General features: G+C 42.5%; 1 protein-coding gene across 2 annotated transcripts in view; it reads right to left on the minus strand.

The window, feature by feature from the left end:
• The window catches only part of C9H1orf21 (chromosome 9 C1orf21 homolog), a 187,135-nt gene that overhangs the window by 88,736 nt on the left and 75,517 nt on the right, over positions 1–22,882 (minus strand). For both annotated transcript variants that reach the window (XM_075002625.1, XM_075002626.1), the window contains exon 2: positions 14,562–14,767. In XM_075002625.1, coding sequence (XP_074858726.1) covers positions 14,562–14,655 — 94 coding nt within the window. In that variant the 5' untranslated portion in view covers positions 14,656–14,767. The remainder of the gene's footprint in view (positions 1–14,561; positions 14,768–22,882) is intronic.

Genomic DNA, 22,882 nt, shown 5'->3' on the forward strand with positions numbered 1-22,882 from the left:
GAATTCCTACTCTTCCGGTATGAACTGAAGAGAATATCTGATAGGACCAGATATTTTTAATGTTACAAAGTAGTTCCATTAGAACTCCATTTTCACATACAAAGTTTACCAAAACATTCATCATTGGAGCAAAATTTTCCATGCTTGGTCTCTACAACTGGATTTTAAGAGTGTGAGAAAAATTCTTCTGGTTGTATGGAACTTCACTTTTCCTGTTTTAGGAGCACACAGGGCATAGGAAAATAAAAATAAATTATTCCAAAGGCTTTTCTAACACACCATACGGAATCAGTAAAGGGCACAATCACAATATGTATGAATCCTTTGTGGATCACCATTAAATCACTGATCTACATGTTTCTTTCTTGGTACATGAAGTACAAGTGCTTAGATACATATCTGTGTTTAAGGAAACCCTGTAATATACATTACATTTTATTCCATTATTGCAGAAATAGTCACATGATCACACAAAGATGGTTAAGGAATGCTGATGAAGCTAAGAAACACAGATAATTCATAATTGCTTTTCATATATTCTGACTTTTTTATTGCTTTAACGGTTTAAATTAACATTAATGTCTGTATTTTTCCCCCCCTATTAACAAATAGCTTTGAACCAGCTACCACATTTTTCAAAGGAAGCCATTCTTTAGGTGGCAGAGATTACTGACGTGGTACTGTGCAGGAAGGATATTCAGTAAATGTGATTATCTACAGCCCACTAAAAAGATCAAATCAAGAAATTAAAAGAGGAAAGGAAGCAAACAGAAAGATACTAAGGGAACAGAGAGAAAAGAAGGGGTGGTCTGGGTTCAAAAATACTTCCAGTCACATGTAATACCCAGGTAAGTGGGGGAGAGGGGATTGGGACACAATGGCAGCACTACTATATATGTTTAATAATAGCATGTTTTTCAGTACTGGGCTGTCTGGGGGGCGGGATAGTGGTGTTACAATAGATCCACAAAATGGCATTAATTCAGAACCACATTTCAAGTCACTCACAGCATCACAGGTGGGTCTGGCCCTTTAAAAGTACAAATACAGTGACTTCACACCAAAAAGAACTTTACATTTTCTGAGTGATGCAAAAGCAGAGACCAAGGAGCTAACCTTACACCAACAGTGGGCAAAATCATAGAACCATAGGACTGGAAGGGACCTCAGGAGGTCATCTAGTCCAGCCCCCTGCTTCAAGCAGGATCAACCCCAGCTAAGTCATCCCAGCCAGGACTCTGTCAAGATGGGACCTAAAAGCCTCTAGGGATGGAGAATCCACCACCTCTCTAGGCAACGCATTCCAGTGTTTCACCACCCTCCTGGTGAAGTAGTTTTTCCTAATATCCAACCTACTCCTCTCCTTCTGTAACTTCAGACCATTGCTCCTTGTTCTGCTATCTGACACCACTGAGAACAGTTTCTCACTGCCCTCTTTACAGCTCCCCTTCAGGAAGATGAAGGCTGCTATTAAATCACCCCTCAGTTTTCTCTTCTGTAAACTAAACAAGCCCAAATCCCTCAGCCTCTCCTCACAGGACATATGCTGTGTGTCACAAACTCTGTCTCTCCAACAAAAAGCATTTCTCTTTCACGCTTAAGACTCTGTCAGTCTCTGTAGCCCCCAACCCCACCCTTCTACCCGAGGTTCTTCCCCTTCTGGAAGGTCCAGAGCCAGCCTGTGACCAGTATCAAAATTCTTGGAGTGGTTCCACTGTGAAAATTATTGCTCACCCTAGATTTACAAAGATAAATCTCTTACACAGGGTAGATGGGAGGGTACAGTAGTTGGGAGGGTAGCTGCCAGCACAGGTAAACAATTTTTTTTCTGCTTGAAGTAGTGTGCTAAAAATAGTGTGGCAGCAGCAGCATGAGCCACAGCTCAAGCTAACTGCCCAGAGGACCATCCCACCCAGCCTCCTGGATACAGACTCAGATTGCAATCCCAAACTGATTTCTGTGCTTCTGCAGCCATACTGCTATTTTTAGCACACCAGCTCAGGGTTAACATGTGTCTATCCAGTCACAGTGGAAAGCACCCTAACACACTTCTTAGTATCTTTGACTGTTTAAAGAGAGTGCCTGCTGCTCAGTGCACAACTGCCCTGTAGGAGGCATAACTGTGTTGATAGAATCTTTGAAATATTTGTAAAATGGGTGCCACTGTGGAGAATAGGTGACTCTCAAAGAAAGCATTAATTCCCAGGTTTGTTGCCAATCATTGATGCCTTCAGAACGGAAATATTATGCTCTGTGCTTAAGTGAATTAACTTCGTAGCTATTCATATAATCTGTAACTACAGACACTTTATTAACTGGTATATTTTTTATATCTGGAAGATTTGTGCTGTGTGTTATAAGTTTCAATTACTCTTTTTGGCTTTGAATTACTGAAGAGGAATGTTAGCAATAAGGACCTGCTTCAACTCCTCATGAGACTTCAATGATTAATTATTCTACCCATTAAATTGAACAGACTGCAATTAATAAAATTAAATAGCTGTTGAGAAGGGGTATTCTTATCCATGTTGCATGAACAATATGCCCTGATAGATTAATAGTAAGTTAATAGGATGAAGCTCTGTAATAGAAAGATAAGAAAGTACATTTTTAAATTCACATTTTGTGGGATGACAGTCTTGTTTTAATAGTGGACTCAAAGAATACACCCATTATTTGTCAGATAAGAGGCAGCAGGTATTTATTTACAAAGCAACTCAGAACAGCTTGTTAGGTTAATTTGGGGGAAGGGGAGCACATTTTTTGATCACATGGGCTAGCGGTACAGCCCCACTACCATGGCACCCTGCTGTCTTGACACCTCGTCCAGGTGGGCTACAGAGGCCATATTCTGTGTCACTGTATGAGTAAAGTTAATGTGTGTCCCTTGTGCTACTCAGTAGTGGCAACCTTGATCAAAGAAATGGCCTTCAACTAGTGTCTGAAGGGGTCCCTGTCCTGCTCTCTCATGGAATGATAAATGCTGCAATGTAATGCTGGAGAGGGGGCTTTGCTAGTGTTGGGGTGGAGGGGGAGAAGGTGGAATGGGAAATGGCAGAGACCCAACAGAGACTTGGAGCTCTTTGGACATGAGGATTTAAAACACATACACACCCTCTGTCTAATCTAGTTGGCCAGACTACTTGAAGGAAAATCTGAAGGTTCAGCAGCCAAATGCAAACGTCAAGAACATTCCTGCTCTAGCTGGACTGTGCCATCTAGATTGTTTGGTTGGGACCCTTCTGTTTGGTACCAAAAAAAATTCTCCAAATGAAATCTGAAAAGGTGAGTGATAGCACCCATGTAAGTGCTAGGATATGAGCTTCACCTTGCTCTTTCAATCCTATCAACTTAACTGAGAGGGTTTTAATGTAACCAGAATACATTCACTAAATTTGTATAATATAATTAGACAGTTATTCATCAGGATTATAGTAAAACTTAGATGGTTAGGTATGAAATATCTCACATTAGGAAACTATGTAAACACTTGGGCAACATAGTTTCTTAGAGTCATTGCGGTCTGGTGATTAGCATGGTTTCCTGGGTTTTCCACCTGCCACAGACTCTTTGTGTGACCTTGGTGTCATCATTTAATTGCTCGATATTTCATTAATTCATCTACAGAATAATACCTCCCTCCCAGTTATTCTGTGAAGACTTGATTGTTTATAAATTGTTTTGAAATATATTTAAATATAAATTTAAAGTAGCTATTTAGGTGCAACAGAAGCATTATGTGCCATTCAACTATAATAAAAACATAGTGCTATGATTGATGAAGGGTAGGTTTTATACACTGATTTATTAGTAGTTTTGCCTTTCAAATATTTCTCACCAGCCTCACAGTCAGCACCTCCCTCAGGCCTCTCCCCATCCCAGAGCTGATGCCTGGAAATATCTAAATTAGATTTGATTTTTTTTTTTAAATTAAAGTTCAGAAGTTTCTTTGTTACATCATCAGAGTAAATAAATGATTAATAATGGATGTTCTGTTGAATAAACAAATAAACCATAAACTTAGATAACAACTGCAATTTTATTGCAATGTTGATGGTTTTTCCCCCTCTTCTTGAACAATGTGTCCTCAGTACCAAACTGTGTTTGTTCTGGAGAAAATAAGGGAAAATCCAGTCATAAAAAGGAAAGGGCAATAAATTGTTTGGCTGATTAATCCCATTTTGTTCTAATCACAGCACAGTGCCATATCTTTCTTTTGGATTTTCCCTGTTTTAATTCGTGTGGTTTCCCTCTCTCCATTTTATTGTGTGATAAATTATTATTTATTACTCATGAAAAGTGAGAGCTTTTTCAAGTCTGGCATTAATGTTAGAAAGTGCAATACAATCTCCTTCCACATACTGTCCTCAATACACTTTAGTCTTGCCCAGCTACATGCTTGCTCTGCACAGAACATTTTCAATGAGACTTAAATATAAGCCTAAGCGCTCTGCTAAGTACAGAAGAACCTCAGAATCACAAAACACCTTGGGAATGAAGGTTGCTCACAACAATGAAGAAAATATTACAGTAGCTCTTTCAAAAGTTTGTAACTGTACATTGACTTAATGCAAACTTTACTATGTATCAGAAAAAGGTTGTAAAAGTGAATATACCAAAGACCAAGAGGCACTGGGACACTGTGCTAATGAGGAAGACAAAAGATTGACAGAAATTCAAGCTGTTCTAAATGAGAGAACTTTGTTTAGAAATAACTTTGTGTTTGATTTTACTAAGACTAGTGCTGTTATTTTAAAAAAGAATTTGCTTCACATAAATTGTAGCACTATTTGTCATATTTTCTAGAAAATATGAATTTTTAGGTTCTTGGGTAGCAAAGAAGAGCTTAATATGCACATCTAAATTAGACTGACAGATTAATAGACACTAAAACCATTTCTTAACTTTGTTCTTTCTGCAATAATGATGTTTCTGGTGTTTTATTACACACACTAAATGATTTGATAACTGTAGTAGGTCAATATCCACCACAAGCATAAAGAACATTTTTTAATGAAAAATAACAGATGTTACACAATGAAACAGTATGCTGAACATGACAATGTTCAAGCCTCCAGTATAGCATTCTGTTCTTTGTTAGTATTTCCATCCCCATAGCACTTATGCATGGCACTGAAAATAAGCTTTGCAATTAAACTTTCAATAAAGATAGATTAATTGTTACTTTCCTTTATAGAGGTATCTTAACATCTTTAGAGTCCAGCAGGGCATAATCATATTACACTCAGTCATTTCTAGAATATTTGTTTGATCAGCCTGTCAACTCAATTATTTCAATTATCTATGTAGGAACAGAAGGCACTGCTGTAGTTAAGGATAAGATTTAAATTCCATATGAAATTTCTACTTCAGTTTATCATAGCTTTCTCAAGCAAAATTCCTATGGGCTGAACTCTGTATATTTGCTCTCTGCTTAGAGAGACACATTTATATATTCATTTTTATATTTTAAGGAAAATCCATCAGATGTTTGAGTTGTGTATGATTGTCTTATATGTCCCTAAATTAGTACTTAAGTAATACAGCAATGGGTACTACCATAAACTTTATATAGATGTTCCTTCAGAAACTTTACAGGCACACAGCCAAGAGAAGAAAAAACGTTGCTTAAATCCTCATTTATAGAGATCAATGAGACCTAACAAACAGGCTTAGCTTAAAGGAAATTGATTCCCTAACCCTGTGCACTGAAGATTCTCTGAAACAGAGGTTTTGATTTGCTTTCTTGGTTTCATCTAACTGCTAGAAAACTGGTGAAGCAAGTGCACAGTAAACCATTAAGTTCAGTTTCTCAGCTTAATTTAAAACAGCTTCAAAAGTTGAGAAGCCTGTGGTCACTAAGGCACTTCTTATGTTTGCAGTGCTTCCTGAGCCACCCAAAAGCAGCAGCAGAATGAAGGGCCCTCAGGCTACTCAGTTTAAACTTGTTGACACCATGCACCATTGACTGATGGAGGTCACATTGAATCCATGCACACATATTTGTTGGCCAGCTGAGAACTTGTTCAGTAGAACCCAAAGATGATGTGGCAGGTAAAAGCCTGGATGTCAAACAGTCTGATCAGTGACAAGGGAACCATTCCAAACATCTGTGGCTGACCATTCATTGCACCACAGGGTCGCAACTGTCAGATTTGGATCTGGCAGTTGAAATCATAATGGATACCACAATATGAGTAGTGCTCTGGGGTGAAATGTCCACATACAGAGGACACCTGGATTGGCACACAGCTTTTCCATCAATCTGGCCACAGACCCTCTGTGATGAAACCATGGAGAAGCTACAATGCTCAGAACAGGTAGCCACAGGATAGAAGTGGAGTGCAGAGTGCCTGTGATGATACACAATCAAGTTCAATTTAACATCAAACCAGTTTAGGATAAGGTGAACGACACTAATCAAGGCACAGTATTGTACTGCAGAGCAGCACAGCAACAGATCCAACGTACAAAGTTTGCATCTTTGCCCCATGTTGAACTAGCTAATTTGCTGATTAGATTATTCCTGGTCCTAACTTTGGCAGCAGTCTTTTTGAGATTGTCATGGAAAATCAAAGACTGTTCCAATGTGACACCAAGGCAGACATATGTTACCCCATGTTTCAGTTGTTCGCCACTGAAGAACAAGTTTAAATCATGTTTAGCACTCATATTGTAGAGGTGGAAGAAGCTTGAAATTCTTTGTCAGAATTGGTTGGAGACATCATCTGCTACAGTAAGCCGCCATTGTGGCCAGGTCAGCATTCAAGATGTTCTCTAATTCAGTGAAAGACCATGACTGTATACCACAGATTGAACACAGGAGATACAAGCACAAAGGTCTGGGATAAACCACTGGATTTTCTCCACGTACTTGTTCCATTTCCTGTATATACCTGGAAACTCCTATCATAAACTACAAGTTCAGCTATGTCCATGCATGTTGTGAAAGTTTTTGACCCTTTTACCAGAGGACCAGTGTACCATAATCTATTGTAGATCAAAGGAAGAGCTGTCCAAGTTCTGTTGGTACCCTTTTTCTATATATGTTGTGAGTGGTAGTACTCTGTCACGTGCTTTTCGGGAGAGGTGCGGGTGGGGAGGGTGCAATAAGGCACTTCTAGGGACTGCGGTGCTTCCAGAAGCCAGCTTGGTTATTGCCAAGAGTTAAAAGTCCATCAAACTTCACATACACTTTAGGATGTCTGGAACATTTTAAAATTTTACAAAAAAAGTGATGGGGCTTCATTATTAAACACGTTAGTTTGAGAAATTATCATTTACCTACCATAAAGTAAGCATGACAGATTACTGGAAAATTGTGATGAAATGTGAAACAGAAAAAGCAGGTAATTTTGGTTGATCCAGGCAATAGCCTGTAGATATAATGCCCCTTGTAGAAGTGCTGCTGCAGCTATAATGTGTGAAAAGCAAAAATATCCAGACATCTTACTCCTGGACCCTCTTTCTCTTCTTCCTACTGAGGGTGAGAAGGAAGCCTAAGAGAGACATCTTGTTTCCTCAGAGAGGTCAGTTCTCCCTCTGCTGTTGATCAACCTACAGTCACCGCAGAGCGTGAAGAGGTGATCTGCTGATAGGGGTACATGGAGCACTATATATGCACAGGTGAACAACATAGGGCTAGAGACCGTCATTTCTGAAAGGCTTCTTGGCCTGTTTGTCTAGCCTAAAGACCAAATAGGCATCTCAGCCTGAGAGAGCAGCTGCTCACTCATGGGTGGTAAGAAGAAACTGGTGACTCCGCCTGCACAGAGGTCAGCAAGAAGAGTTAACATGGAAATTCCAGTAGCTTGATGGGACAGGGTACAGGAAGAGAGAATTTCCTGAAGCCTGAGTGGGAACAGTTTGAATTCATTTATTTGAGTACTTTCTCTTTATGCATTAGCTAAGCCTTGTACAATGCATTTAAGCTCATCACAAAACAAACACTTGGAGGCAGTTCTCCATTCACAGTTCTGGAACCAGCAAAACTTGGATATCTCCTGCACCCTCACCTAGAAATCTGCATGCACTTCCTCTCCTCTTCTTTATTCAGAGAAAGCTTCCTCATTTGCAAGCATCCATTTTTGATTGTACCCAGGCACGCAGAGTGTTTTTTAAATTCATTCCAGTTATAGCTCCTTTTTTTAATTGATTGCTGCCTGAAACCATATTATTCTGTACTGTGCCAACAACACTGCATTCCCACCATTGATAACAGAGCTAGTAAAGAGCAGCCAGGTGGTTTTAAACCACCACTATTACATAAACCTGCTGCGAACAAGTCTAGAAAACCTGTGGCTAGCACATTAGCAACCAATGATACCTTGTTTCCATTAGCACTCCACCCATTGATACCTACCCAGAGTGGCAGGGCAAGGGTGAAGGAAGCACAAACAAGCAGAAGAAACTGCAGGGCAACCACAGGCAGCTGGGTGGGAGATGGCTCAGCCTAATTAAAACCATCTGGCCCCAATATAGGCAAACAACACGAGCGTGCAGGAGCAAGATTAGAAAGGCTAAGGCACAAAATGAGCTCAAACTAGCTACAAGCATAAAGGGAAACAAGAAGGCTTTTTACAAATACATTGGTAACAAGAGGAAGACTAAGGAGAGGGTAGGGCCATTGGTCAGTGAGGAGGGAGGAACAGTAACAGGGAATTTGGAAATGGCAGAAATGTTTAATGATTTCTTTGTTTCGGTCTTCACTGAGAAATCTGAAGGAATGCCTGACATAGAGAATGCTAGTGAAAAAGGGGTAGGTTTAGAAGTTGAAATAAGAAAAGAAAAAATTAAAATTTACTTAGAAAAATTAGATGTCTGCAAATCACCAGGGCCTGATGAAATGCATCCTAGAATCCTCAAGGAGCTGACAGAAGAGGTATCTGAGCCTTTAGCAATCATTTATGGTAAATCGTGGGAGACGGGAGAGATTCCAGAAGACTGGAAAAGGGCAAATATAGTACCCATTTATAAAAAGGGGAACAAGAATAACCCGGGAAACTACAGGCCAGTCAGCTTAACTTCTGTGCCAGGAAAGATAATGGAGCAGGTAATTAAAGAAATCATCTGCAAGCATTTGGAAGGTAGTAAGGTGCTAGGGAACAGCCAGCATGGCTTTGTTAAAAACAGATCATGTCAAACCAATCTAATAGCTTTCCTTGATAGAATAACGAGCCTTGTGGATAAGGGAGAAGCGGTGGATGTGGTATACCTAGACTTCAGTAAAGCATTTGACACGGTCTCACATAATATACTTATCAATAAACTACGCAAATACGACTTAGATGGGGCTACTATAAGGTGGGTGAATAACTGGCTGGATAACCATACCCAGAGAGTAGTTATTAATGGTTTTCAATCCGGCTGGAAAAGTATAACTACTGGGGTTCAGCAGGGGTCTGTTTTAGGACCGGTTCTGTTCAATATCCTCATTAACAATTTAGATATTGACATAGAAAGTACACTTATTAAGTTTGCAGATGATACCAAGCTGGGAGGGGTTGCAACTTCTTTGGAGGATAGGGTCATAATTCAAAAGGATCTGGATAAACTGGAGAAATGGGCTGAGGTAAACAGGATGAAGTTTAATAAGGACAAATGCAAAGTGCTCCACTTAGGAAGAAACAATCAGTGTCACACATACAGAATGGGAAAGGACTGCCTAGGAATGAGTACAGCAGAAAGGGATTTGGGGGTTATAGTGGACCACAAGCTAAATATGAGTCAACAGTGTGATGCTGTTGCGAAAAAGGGAAACATGATTCTAGGATGCATTAACAGGTGTGTCGTGAACAAGACACGAGAAGTCATTCTCCCGCTCTACTCTGCGCTGGTTAGGCCTCAGCTGGAGTGTGTGTCCAGTTCTGGGCACCACAGTTCAGGAAGGATGTGGAGAAATTGGAGAGGGTCCAGAGGAGAGCAACGAGAATGATCAAAGGTCTAGAGAACATGACCTATGAAGAAAGGCTGAAAGAATTGGGCTTGTTTAGTTTGGAAAAGAGAAGATTGAGGGGGGACATGATAGCAGTTTTCAGGTATCTAAAAGGGTGTCATAAGGCAGAGGGAGGGAACTTGTTCTTCCTTGCCCCTGAGGATAGAACAAGAGGCAATGGACTGAAATTGCAGCAGGGGAGGTTCAGGTTGGACATTAGGAAAAAGTTCCTAACTGTCAGGGTGATCAAACACTGGAACGAATTGCCAAAGGAGGTGGTAGAATCTCCATCACTGGAGCTATTTAAGAAGAGGTTAGATAGATGGCTTTCACGGATGGTCTAGAAAATGCTTGGTCCTGCCATGAGGGCAGGGGGCTGGACTCGATGGCCTCTCAAGGTCCCTTCCAGTCCTACTCTTCTACGATTCCATAATGACTGGGCCAATAAGAGGCCTTTAAAACCTTTCACAGTGGGAAGGGCAGGGGGAGAGATGAGCAGAGAGATGCAAGGAGACAGGAGTAGTGAGAGAGAACAGGTTTGAGAGGAGCAGAGGAGAGCAGCAGGAACACCAGAGATCACAGAGGGAGAGTGGGAGCTTCTACAAGATCAAGAGTGAGGACCCATGATTGTTACTGCCTGGAGAAGGTACCAGGGGAATCGTCTGGGGAAGTGGCCCAGGGAGGAGAGCTGCTGTGCCAAGGGCTAAGGGAGTCAGCTCCTCCCACTGGCAGCTGCATAGGGTCCCTGGGCCAGAACCTGGCATAAGTGGGCAGGGGCTGGGTTCCCCCCAAGACCACTCCTCACCCCATCGAGGGCAACAGGGCCCTGAAGTTGTCCTAATGGACTGAACAGAGGACAGAGGCCCAGGAATAGGACTGACTTTGTCACACCAGTTTTAGGACTGTAACAATAATAAGAACCCTTCACTCTGATAGTGTGTTTTCCATGTATAGATCTCAAAGTGCTTAATGTTAACAATAGTTCAGGTACCACTTTTTAACCACAGCAATATGGGCTAGAATAGATGGCGTAGTTCGGGTAACAGCTCTGCCCCATTTATTCTAATGTTTAATTGATTGCTATTGGTGAGGCTGTACTAATGTTAGACCAATGGTGCCAGAACCGCTAAAAATTCTCAATGCAGACTGAGCTCAGAGCAAGAGCAACTATAACTGTGGTGGAAACATTTGCACTGTTGAAGCACTTTTGTTTGTGGATAGTCATTGCATTACAGATGTGTGATGGGTTTGCATTACCAAATTGCTCCAGTATAGACAAGGCTCAGAAGCTCTCTAAAAATTCTCTAGGGCAAAGCCACGCAGGCAGAGTTGAGTAAAGCTAAATAGGCTACAGCCAAATGAAAGATTGCACTGACTCTCCTTGGTCGCTCAACATCACAATTTTTTGTAAAGACAGTCATAGCGTCTGAGCCTACAAGCTCTTTACGTTGTTTGCCCCCTTAATCAATGAAAAAGAGATATTCACAGCTGTTGCGTCCCCTCCCCAGACAACAATTATTTACACTGGGTTTATTAGTAAACAAAAGTGATTTTATTAACTATGAAAAGTAGGATTTAAATGGTTCAAGGGATAGCAGAGATCAAATTTATTAAGCAAAATAAAACAAAACATCTGCTAAGCCTAATACATTAAGAACATTGGTTATAAATCATAATTTCTCACCCTAGTTCTTATAACAGGTAATGTCTTTTTCCAACCAGAGATGTCCTTTCTGACCTAAGTCCAGCAATTCTCCTCCACCTCTCCCATTACAGTCCTTTTGTTTCAAGGTATTTTCATGTTTTCTCATGGGGTGGGGAGGCAGTCTATAAGCCCAGATGAAGACCCTCACTGTTTATTTCCCTTGCTAATATAGAATTTCCCTAGTGCGAACCCTTTATTCAATTCCCCTACACTTCTGTGGAAAAGTGCAAAATTCAGTTCCTGCATTAGGTGACATGGTTATGTGTTTTTGTAGGACCGCTGCTTGGTCTTGGGGTCTTGTAGGGTCTCTTCCTCCCTCCACAGGTCCAAAAGCGCCTGGACCTCACCCCCAGTCCAGGAGGGGGCCCTTCTTGGAGCACTGGGGTGGGATGAGTCCTGGGACCCCTTATGACTGGTCCCTTGAGGTTCAGGGGGGTGGGAGTGTTTTGTCTCAGGAGGACTCTGTCATCGTGGCTTGCTGCGCACATGTGGCTGTGGCGGCGTCTAGGGAGCAGCGTGCTACTCTGCTGCTCGCACGCTCTCAGCTTCCTGGCATGGCATTTCCCTGGCTCTCTGCGACTTTAAGAATGGATGAAGGCAGAAACCCTAGAGCTCTGCTTGCTGTAGACAATATGTTCACTGGGGCACCTGCATGGCACCCCAAAGGCCTGTTCTCTCAACCGAAGGCCCCCTGGAAGATCCACACAGGTGTTTGGCATTCTTTGAGTGGGGTATGGTTGTCGACAAAACTGCTGTGTTCTGTCGACTTACTGTCAACAGAACACGCTTTGCAATCTGGATGATGCATGGGTTTTGTTGACAAAACGGCCGTTTTGTCGACAAAATCCTGTAATCTAGACAGAGATTTACAAATCTAGAGAATTCAGATTGGTTGTTGACGATCTTGCACAAACCCCATATAGTTAATTTTTTAGATTAAAAATCTGTTTTATATTAAATTTTCCAGGAATTATTTTACATGAAGAACAGCACACTGTCAGACCTAAAGACCAATGTATTCTGTTGATCTACACAACTGATGCACAAAGAACAGTGAAAAGGCCAGGCTCTCCTCATATTGCCATTCTCAAATGGTTCAAACCTAATCTGGAAGGCATACGTCTAAAAGCATCAGTATAGCTTGGTTTCTAGGTGCATTCTAGCCCCAGTCCAGCAAAGCATTAAGTGCCACTGAATTCAATAGACCCTAAGTACATGTTTCAAGCACATTAGTGAGAAAGAACTGATTGTTGAATTTGAGCCACAAACCACACACTGCCTTGCAAGACTAACAACAAGAATGTCAAACAGTGACAAGTGGTAGTGGTGATTCTGGTATGGGAAATACTTCACATGAAGATGGAAAACCCCCCACTAATTTGAAATAGCCTCCTGAACAGCTGATGCTCACTCCATGTCCAAAGTGGCTGTATCCATGTCCATGGTAAAGTGGCTGTATCAAGGGGAAAAGATCTATACCCACTACAATCCCTTATGTCCTCAAATTCCTCTTACCTTTTCATTTTGGTAAGAATTTAGGTTCTCACGCAGCTGAAGGTAAGGCTTTTTGCTACTGTGGCATGAAATGAAAAGAATTCCCATATGTGCGCTGTCTGACTAGTCTTATTGCTTAACATCCATCTTAATAGTTTTTTCATACAAAAGAGGAAATTTTACTTTTAAATGTCCACAAAGCCTATATTACTTAAACATTCAAATACTGAAATCAGAATTCCAAAGACATCACCCTATTGTACAACACAGCCATCATCCTATTGTACAAGACATGAACAAAAAACCACAAAACACCCTCCTCATAGAGACTCAAGATTTTGAAGACCCTCAGTTCAGATTACAGATATAAACTGATGTAGTTTTATTTTGTGTCTGCTGTTGCAAATAAACACAGCCTCAACAGACGGGTTGAAGTGAAGTTCCTCCTCTTTCGTTACTTCAATAGCAGTGACAGCTTTCCTACTGCAGCATGGCATTCTTAATTCTGCACGAATAATTGCTATAACAACCATAGAAGAGAAGCTTGGCATTCTAAATAGTAGTGCAACTATTTTAAGAATGTTGAATCCAAGGCATTTATAAGCAGTACCAGATCATGTTGTTAACCGGAAATAATTTCCTTAGAATATCTGGACAGTCCTGAAAACTTTACATAATGTACATGTTTCTACAATCATTCTTAACACACTTTGTAATCTACTCATATTTACAAAAATTATTTAACCCTAGCACTTCTATACTTTAAAAATTAAATACCATGGCAAAGCTGATTTCAGAACAATCTCCTTTCTAACTAAAAAGATTCACTTTATGTTACCACGCCACATTCAAAATTTTCCTTTACCATCTCTACAGATGGTTATTTGATATTATTGATAAATTCACACTTCTAGTTCTAAAATACTTCCACAGTCTGCGTTCTGGAAGACCTTGGGTTTGACACTTATCTCCTTTTGTAGAGGGATGGAGGGGATTGGCGGGTTTATTTTGCTTACACAGTAGGGGTTTTAGAGCAAATTTTACATTTGGCAACTGACAGCAGAAATATCTAATGTGTAATTTGGAAATTCTAAGTGAATAGTTGCCCTTAAATTTCCCTACACTTTGGCTGTGTCTACACAAGCTCCCAGCTTCGAAGGGAGCATGGTAAGCAGGGTGTCGGGAGATTACTAATGAAGTGCTGCGGTGTATATGCAGCACTCCATTAAGCTAATTCTGCCCCAAAGCAATTTCGAAGCAGCAAACTTCGAAGCACCAGCTTGCATGTGGCCGCACCTAACCCGCTGGTATTGTCATGATTTATTTCAATGCTCATTTCTTCTTAGCTAATTACAAGAGTTAGACTCGCTATTAGAATTTCAAGGATATTACTGATACATAAGCAAGATAAGATCCTACAACACTCACCGCCAAACACATCTCCGTTCTGGTAATTCTTCCCCTTCTGAGCTTCCTCTTCATTTTGAACAGTTGAAACATGCTTGGCTGATGCACAGCCCATAGCTTCATTCAGTCAGCTCCAGCTGGACTGAACAACAAATCATCTCTACAGATGCCTAAACATTGTTTCAAAAATAATCCACCTTCCTGCTTGGTTGTCAAGACACTTCTACCTGCAGAAATAAGAGGAGACAATATTTCTAAGCATATTGACAGAAATACATAATTAAGAAGATTGTATTTTTTGGCGATAAGGAAAATAACTTGAAGGTATTTTGGTGAAAGGAAAGAAGGAAAAACACCATCTAAAAGAATACAGACACACTCTTTCCCTCTGAAGCACATAAGAGAAATCAGAGACATTTGCTTTACTTGCTACTTTTTATAATTTCTCCCTCAAACCATTTTCTCAGAAAGCTTATTAGTAATGAGTAAATGATATTTGCAAGTATCAAACACTGGCATCAGACAAAAAGAAAAGTCAGTCAAGATCTTATATCCCTGTATGGAAAAAATGAAAGTAAATGGCATTAATCCTTTCCCTGTTAAAGTCTTTATTGTACGAAATGAGCTATACAAAAGTAGTGCACTCATAAAAGTAGTATTCAAGCAGACCAGGAGCTTGATAAATTAGACACATTAAAAAAAAAACAATACAAACAGGACCAAAGACCACAAACAATAAATAACGCTTACTCCAACAGTCTTTTATAGGCCAATACATAAATTTAAAAGTAAAATGCTTTAATAATCAAACCTTTTAATGCTCAGACAAAAGACAAAAGTTTGGTTGAGAGTAAATATAGGGAGTCCACATTCAAAAGCAATCACATTCAGAGACTGTAAAAACCCAATGTTTAGGATTTCTATATACACAGAAATTATACTGCTTTAAACTTACACTGGTTTAAAAAACAATACAAATTTCTGTGCTGGTACCCGTCAAAATAAATCAATAAAAAAACTGTTTTAAACCAATACAAGAGCGTCCACAGACAAAGCTGCATTGATTTAACTAAACAGATGTAAAAATCCCATCTTTAATTAAACCAATACAACTCTCCATGGAGGTTACAATGGTAGTAGATATAGAAATGGTTGTATGTATTTAACTGCTCATATGAGTATCCAGATGTAGAACACAGACATTCTGGGTATTCCTACACAGCAATTAACCGCTGCTGGGTGGCCTGTATGTGCTGAATCATACAGCTCAAGAGGCATGGATGTAAAGTTGTGGCGTAGATATTTGGGACTCAGGCTAGTTGTTGTGTTTAACTAGGGTGTTGTAGACATACGCACTCTTGCTTTTATTTCTAAGGTTATACATGTCAGTGTTACTTAGCAAATTATGTCTTTTAATCCAGTATTTCTCAGCTATTTACATTAATGGTTGCAGGGCTGTTTATTTCAAATACATTGTGACAAAGTTTATTTATGAAGGTAGGATCGATTTAAGGGCAAAATGAAACTGTAAATCTAATCTCAGTTTTAGCTTCTTCTCGTAACTTGATTCAAATCAATGATTTTTTGGGGTTTTTAAAATGTGGTCTAAATCACTCCACCCTGCCCACAATGCTGCTCCTTCAGTTAGTCAAAGGAAATTGCTGATGAGTAATGCAAGGCATTCGTTCTCTCCTGAGGGGGATAGACTGTTTTCACAATACTCCTAAATCACTTTTCTAGTGATCTTTGTTTCTCTAGAGTGCTTATTACCATATAATCTAAGTTCTTATTGGGCCAGGAGAAGGAGAGTGTAAAACAGTATATATTTTAGACCATGCTGTACCTCTGCTACTGTCCTCCCCTTCTTGTCAATTTCTCCTCTGGTCCACTCTTTATTTGTTTGATTCTTCTTAATACCAGAATTTACCATAGCACTCAGCTCATCCCAGAAATGCTGGAAGGAGCAGAGTGAAACTGACATAATCATCAGTTTCATTCACTGCTCCTGCAGGAACTTCTGAGCAAACACTATTGGCAGGATGAGAGCCAAAGGCACTATCATGCGACCAATGAATTCTCTAGTAGAATAGGGGGGCAGTTTGGGACTGCACGGGGTTTAAGCCTGGAGGTGGAGTGACGGTTTGGAGCTGAGTTATGGTACCTTTTTTCCTACGGAAAAAAAGCACTGCCAATTATCAGGGTGTGGCCAAGTTTCCCATGGTCCTATAAAGTTTGTTTACAGACAGACAGTAATCCTGGCTCTCTGTGTTCTGCGTTGTTGTTTAGCTCTAATTAACCCCAAAATGTCTTCTAAGAGCCTAGTAAGCACTGGAAGTGTTGGCAAGGCTGCTGGATAACATTGACCTCTCCTGGTTTGGCACCAGTCAGGTCCTGAGGGTGCCACACTAGAGAGGTTCAACATGTAACAATTCCTTACATGGAGATTTCATTATGTCCAAGGTAAGATATGACCAAGAGGAGGATTTTCTCCTACTTATGTCATGAGAATCTCCCTATTTGCAAATTAGGGCTCATGAGCCACAAACCTCAAAATTCATGAGCAAAAAAATAGATCATAAGTCCAATTATTCTGTGTACTTCCAAAAACATGGAAAAGATAGTATTAATAATAAGTACACAGAGATACACATCTCACAGAGCTGGAAGGGACTTCAGCAGATCATTAAATCTAGTCCCCTGTCCTTTAGGTAGGGCCAAGCACCATCCTTTTTTTTTTTTTCCAAATCTTTTAGCCCCAGTTCCCTAGCCTTGTCAAGGATTGAACTCAGAACCCTGGGTTTAGCAGGCCAATGCTCAAACCACTGAGCTATCCCTCCCCCTTTTTATTTTTGTTTTTATTTTTATTAAACTATTTTATAGAGTATCCCAAGTGCTGGATGGTGTTGAGGTGTAACAAAAAGAAATCCATCCATTCACCTAGGGTCAGAACAGATTTTTTTTAAGAGTGACATAGCTTTTATAGAATATTCTCTCTCTCATCAAGAAATTGAAAGGCAGTGAAAATTTTACAGGAAGATGAACTGGTGAGAACATAGTAAATTTAGTTTGGTATTTGCAAACTGAAAATATAATGCTTTGGTTGTACCTACAGAGGAACTACAATATGACGACAGTAGTATTTCACCCATATTTCCCCATTTCTCCTTACTATCACTGCATGTGGTGTGGTACATCTATATCATGTTACAGGTGTATATGCATCCAGACTTTCAAAAGGCTAGGACATTTATCCTATCTTTTTCCCCCTTCTTTCATTAGTGGTATTTGACATCTTTAACCATCTAAATTGGACGAAAAGAAGCAAACAATACATTAATCTTATAATTTTTCCACATAAGCAGTTGCTGTAGCTATTATAAGGGTGTTATGAAATTGTGAAAATAGTGGGGACACCTCTACTCCCACTTGGATAAAATGTGATAAGTGCCATGAAAAAAAATTGTTCAAGAACCTCTCTGTCAGAGGTAATGGGTTACCAAGTCACTTTACACAACATCCCAGAACAGCCACAGAACTGATGATACAAAGGACAAAAGGCCTGAGGAACAAGGACCTGATACAAAGTCCACTGAAGTCAACAGCAAATCTGCTGTTGACTTATGTGGTCCTTGGATCAGGCCCTAAAACTCAAAGTTAAAAAGGAAGAGTCACCTTCTTACTTGATTTCAAAGATTTTTTAGAAGCACACAGTATCTACAGTAGCTACTAGCTTGTGTAACCTGCTTAGACCAGCAAGAGAGAGCAAAACACATACATATCATATTTCACCCCAAGTTCTTGCTAGCACTAATCATTACAGTGCTTGGGCCATTTACAGCTGATAATGTTTTCCTAAGACATGTTTCTAAAGGTCACTCATCTTTATCCAAGCCCAGAAATTCAAAGGAATTTATTTTCTGAAGTTTACACACTGCTTTTTGGTACTTACCACATGTTTACACAGATGTCCATTCAGATAATTTCAACATTACAAGAAAAACTTGCTACCATACAAGAGAAAAAAAAGAGAAGTTACTCACCTGTAGTAACGATGGTTCTTCGAGATGTGTCCCCGTGGGTGCTCCACAATAGGTGTCGGGCTCGCCCAGCGCCACAGATCGGAAATCTTCCAGCAGTTTCTCCTGGATCGCGCATGCGCCGGTGCGCACCGCCCCCCTGTGCGCCCCCGGCCGCGTGCGCGATCCAGTCCCTGCCAGTTCCTTGACCAACCGCCTCGGATGCTCCTGAAAAACACCAGACAGAGATCCGAAGCAGGGAGGATGGGCGGGTGGTGGAGCACCCACGGGGACACATCTCGAAGAACCATCGTTACTACAGGTGAGTAACTTCTCTTTCTTCCTTGAGTGGTCCCCGTGGGCGCTCCACAATAGGTGACTACCCAGCAGTAACCCAAGTAAGGAGGTGGGTAATCGGTTTATGTGCAGCTTGCCCCCAAGAGGACTGCTGTCGACAGACGGGTATCCTCTTAGAATACCCAAGGCAGGGCATAATGCTTGGCGAAGGTGTCATAGGATGACCAGGTCGCCGCTCTACAGATGTCTGTTAATGCGATGACCTTGAAGAAGGCTGTTGACGCCACCACCGCCCTGGTGGAGTGAGCCCTGGGCGGGGCCAGCAAAGGAGTCTTTCGAAGTTCGAAGCACATTTTTATACAGGACACAATGTGCTTTGAGATTCTCTGGGAAGAGAGACCTTCTCCTTTTGACCCGGGAGCAAGAGAGACTGGAAGCCTGTCCGTTTTCCGGAAGGACTTAGTTCTGTCTGAGTAGAAGGCCAACGCCCTCCTCACATCTAGGAGATGCAGGCGTGCCTCCTTGCCGGAGCTCTGAGGCTTCGGATAAAACGAGGGTAAAACTATTGGCTCGTTAAGATTGGACTCCAAAGAGACTTTTGGAACAAAGGCTGGGCGCAGCCTTAAGGTTACTGCCTCCTTTGAGAATACTGTGCAGTGCGGCATTGCCATCACTGCTGCGAGCTCACTCACCCTGCGGGCTGACGTAGTTGCAAGGAGGAAGGTTGTTTTTATCATAAGGAGACGTATGGGAACTGTGGCTAATGGTTCAAAAGGTGGACCCGATAGCGTGCTGAGCACCAAGTCCAAATTCCACGATAGTGGAAGCGGTTTCCGAGGGGGGGTACAGGTTTACCAGCCCATTCAAGAACCTGGTAACGATAGGATGGGCGAATACCGTGGGCCCTTCCTCTGTATGCCAAAAGGCTGATATACCGGCGAGGTGGACCTTTAGCGAGGATAGAGAAAGCCTGCCTCTCTTGAGGTCCAATAAGTATTCTAGTATTACAGGTATAGGAACGTCAAGGGGAGCTAACTGCTTGGCAGAACACCAGGCTGTGAATCGAGTCCATTTCTGCTTGTAAGTCCTCCTGGTGGAGGTCCTTCGGCTACATTCCAGGACTTGTTGTGTTCCCTCCGTACATGTGCTCTTTAAGGAGCTGAGCCATGGATTAGCCATGCTTGTAGGTGCAGACCCTGAGGGTGCGGGTGCACTATGGACCCTTGAGCCCGTGTGAGTAAGTCTGGCGCCACCGGTAGAGGGAACGGTGGGCGGTCCGACATGCGCAGAAGCAAGGGAAACCATTGCTGCCGATCCCAAGCGGGACTATGAGTATCATGTGAGCTCTCTCCCTTCTGGCTTTGTGCAAGACCTTGCGGATAAGCGCTGCAGGGGAAACGCGTAAAGTAGGGAGCCCTTCCATGAAAACATGAATGCGTCCCCCAGGGACCCCCGCCCCACTCCTGCCTTGGAGCAGTACTGGGGACACTTTTTTTTTTGTTGTACTGGGTGGCAAACAGATCGATCTGGGGAAAACCCCCATATACGAAAAATGCGCTGTAGCAGATCGGAGCGGATCTGCCATTCGTGCGTGATTGCGAAGCACCTGCTCAGCTGATCTCCAATCACGTTGTGAGCGCCCGGCAAGTACGAGGCTTTCAACGTTATGTTGTTGGCGATGCACCGATTCCACAATCGGAGTGCTTCTGCACATAGGGCACAGGATCGTGCTCCTCCTTGTCGATTGATGTAGAAACATAGTGGAGGTATTGTCGGTATTGAATCCCGACTACGTTGCCATATAGGTAATCTCGAAAATGTTTGCAGGCGTTGAACACTGCTCTGAGCTCCAGTATGGATATGTGCAGTGTCTGTTCCGCAGGGGACCATAGCCCTTGCGTTACCTTGTCGCTGATGTGCGCTCCCCATCCCATGTGGGAGGCGTCGGTAGTAAGAAAATAGAAATTTGTGGTTGGTGAAAAGGCACCCCCACTAGCAGATTCTCAGGGTTTTCCCACCACACCAGAGATCTGCGCACCTCTGTTGTGGGCGACACCACCCTGTGGACAGTGTGGGATGAGGGTTTGTAAACGCTCGCCAGCCAATGCTACAGGCTTGACATGTGCAACCTGGCATTCTGTACCACAAACGTCACTGCCGCCATGTGGCCCAGCAGCCATAGGCACGTTAAGACCAGCACCGTGGGGCTGTATGTAATGACTTGCACCAGCGAAGTGATTGCGCGGAAGCGGGCGTCGGGTAGGTACACCCTTGCTGTGATAGAGTTTGTGTGTGCCCCTATGAACTCTATATGTTGTGTGGGTTCGGACTTCGACTTTGCGAGGTTGATGACTAGGCCCAGCGAAGAAACGTGTCCGCTGTGACGCGTATCATGCGTGAGACCTCTGCCTTCGAGGCCCCTTTTAGCAGGCAGTCGCTCAGATATGGGAAAAATAAAACACCCCCTGTCTGTGCAGGTAGACTGACACCACTGCCAGGGTTTTGGTAAAGACTCTGGGGGCCGAGGAGAGGCCAAACGGAAGAACCCTGTGCTGGAAGCGCTCCTGGCCGACCGTGAAGCGGAGGAAGCGTCTGTGTGCCGGGTGGATTGTTATATGAAAGTAAGCATCTCATAAGTCGAGTGCTGCAACCCAGTCTCCATCGTCCAGTGCCGTGAGTATCAAGTCAACTGTGATCATCTGAAACCGTTGCTTGCGCAAGTAACGGTTGAGGCCCCAAAGATCTAAGATGGGCCTCCAGTGTCCTGTTTTCTTCCCTGGTAGGAAGTAGCGTGAATAAAAACCTTCCCCTAGAATTATTCCGGCACTCTTTCCACCACCCTTATGAACATAAGGTGAGTCACCTTCTGCTTGAGCCTCGCCTCGTGGCAGCGTCCCTGAGGTGAGGCCTGGTGGGAGGCTTCGTCGGTGGAAGCGACTGGGAGGGGATCACGTAACCCGTGGCTATGATCTCCAGCACCCATATGTCTGTGGTGATCTTTTGCCATTGGGAGTGGAACGGTCTGAGGCAATGATAGAATATGAGATGAGAGTGGCATTGAGTGAGGGTATTGATAGTGCAGCCCCTGACATACCCATCAAACTTGTTGCCTTTGGGCCTGACCCAAGGGCGTCCGGCTTTGTTGAGAACGTCACCTAGGAGTTCTGTACTGTTGCCACTATTGATAGCGCCCTTGGCCGTAGCCCCGTTGATATTGAGCACACTGTGGTTGTAAGCATAGCATCTTTGCTGAGGATAAAATTTTTCCCTCCTGTATGGGGGAATATAAATGCCCGAAGTTCTAAGTGTAGCTCTCGAGTCCTTACTGGAGTGAGGGACCAAGTCGGTTGAGTCTGCAAACAGCTTTTGTGTATCAAAGGGAAGGTCCACGATCTTCGCCTGTAGGTCCCTTGAGATACCCGACGTCTGGGGCCAGGATCCTCTATGCATGACCACTGCTGTAGCCGTTGAATGTGCCGCCGTGTCTGCCATGTCCAGGGCAATCTGGACTCCCGTCCGCGATGCTGCGTAGCCCTCTTGAACAATCGCCTTTAACACCGGCTTTTTATCTTCCGGAAGTGGATCCATGAGGGGAGTAAGCCCAGAGTAATTATCAAAATTATGGTTTGCTAGGTGTGCCCATAATTTGCCAATTCTCAATAGCAGGATAGGAGAGGAATATACCTTCCTGCCAAACATCTCTAGCTTCTTAGCATCTTTGTCCGATCCCCCAATTTGTACTGAGAAGCCTTTGACCTCTGCTGGGACGACCCGACCACCAAAGAATTTGGTTGTGGGTGACTGAAGAGGAACTCCATGCCCTTTGCCGGGACGAATTATTTCTTATCCGCTCTCTTGTTCATAGGCGGAACAGAGGCCGGAGTCTGCCATATAGTAGTGGCTGACTCCAGAATGGCTTCGTCCAGCGGAATAGCAATTTTGGATGAAGACGGGGGTCTCAAATTTTTCAGGAGTTTGTGATGTTTCTCCTTCACCTCTGCCGTTTGAATGTCTTGTGTGAAAGCCACC

The sequence above is a fragment of the Carettochelys insculpta genome, chromosome 9 (assembly GCF_033958435.1).
Source record: "Carettochelys insculpta isolate YL-2023 chromosome 9, ASM3395843v1, whole genome shotgun sequence".
Lineage (NCBI taxonomy): Eukaryota > Metazoa > Chordata > Testudines > Carettochelyidae > Carettochelys > Carettochelys insculpta.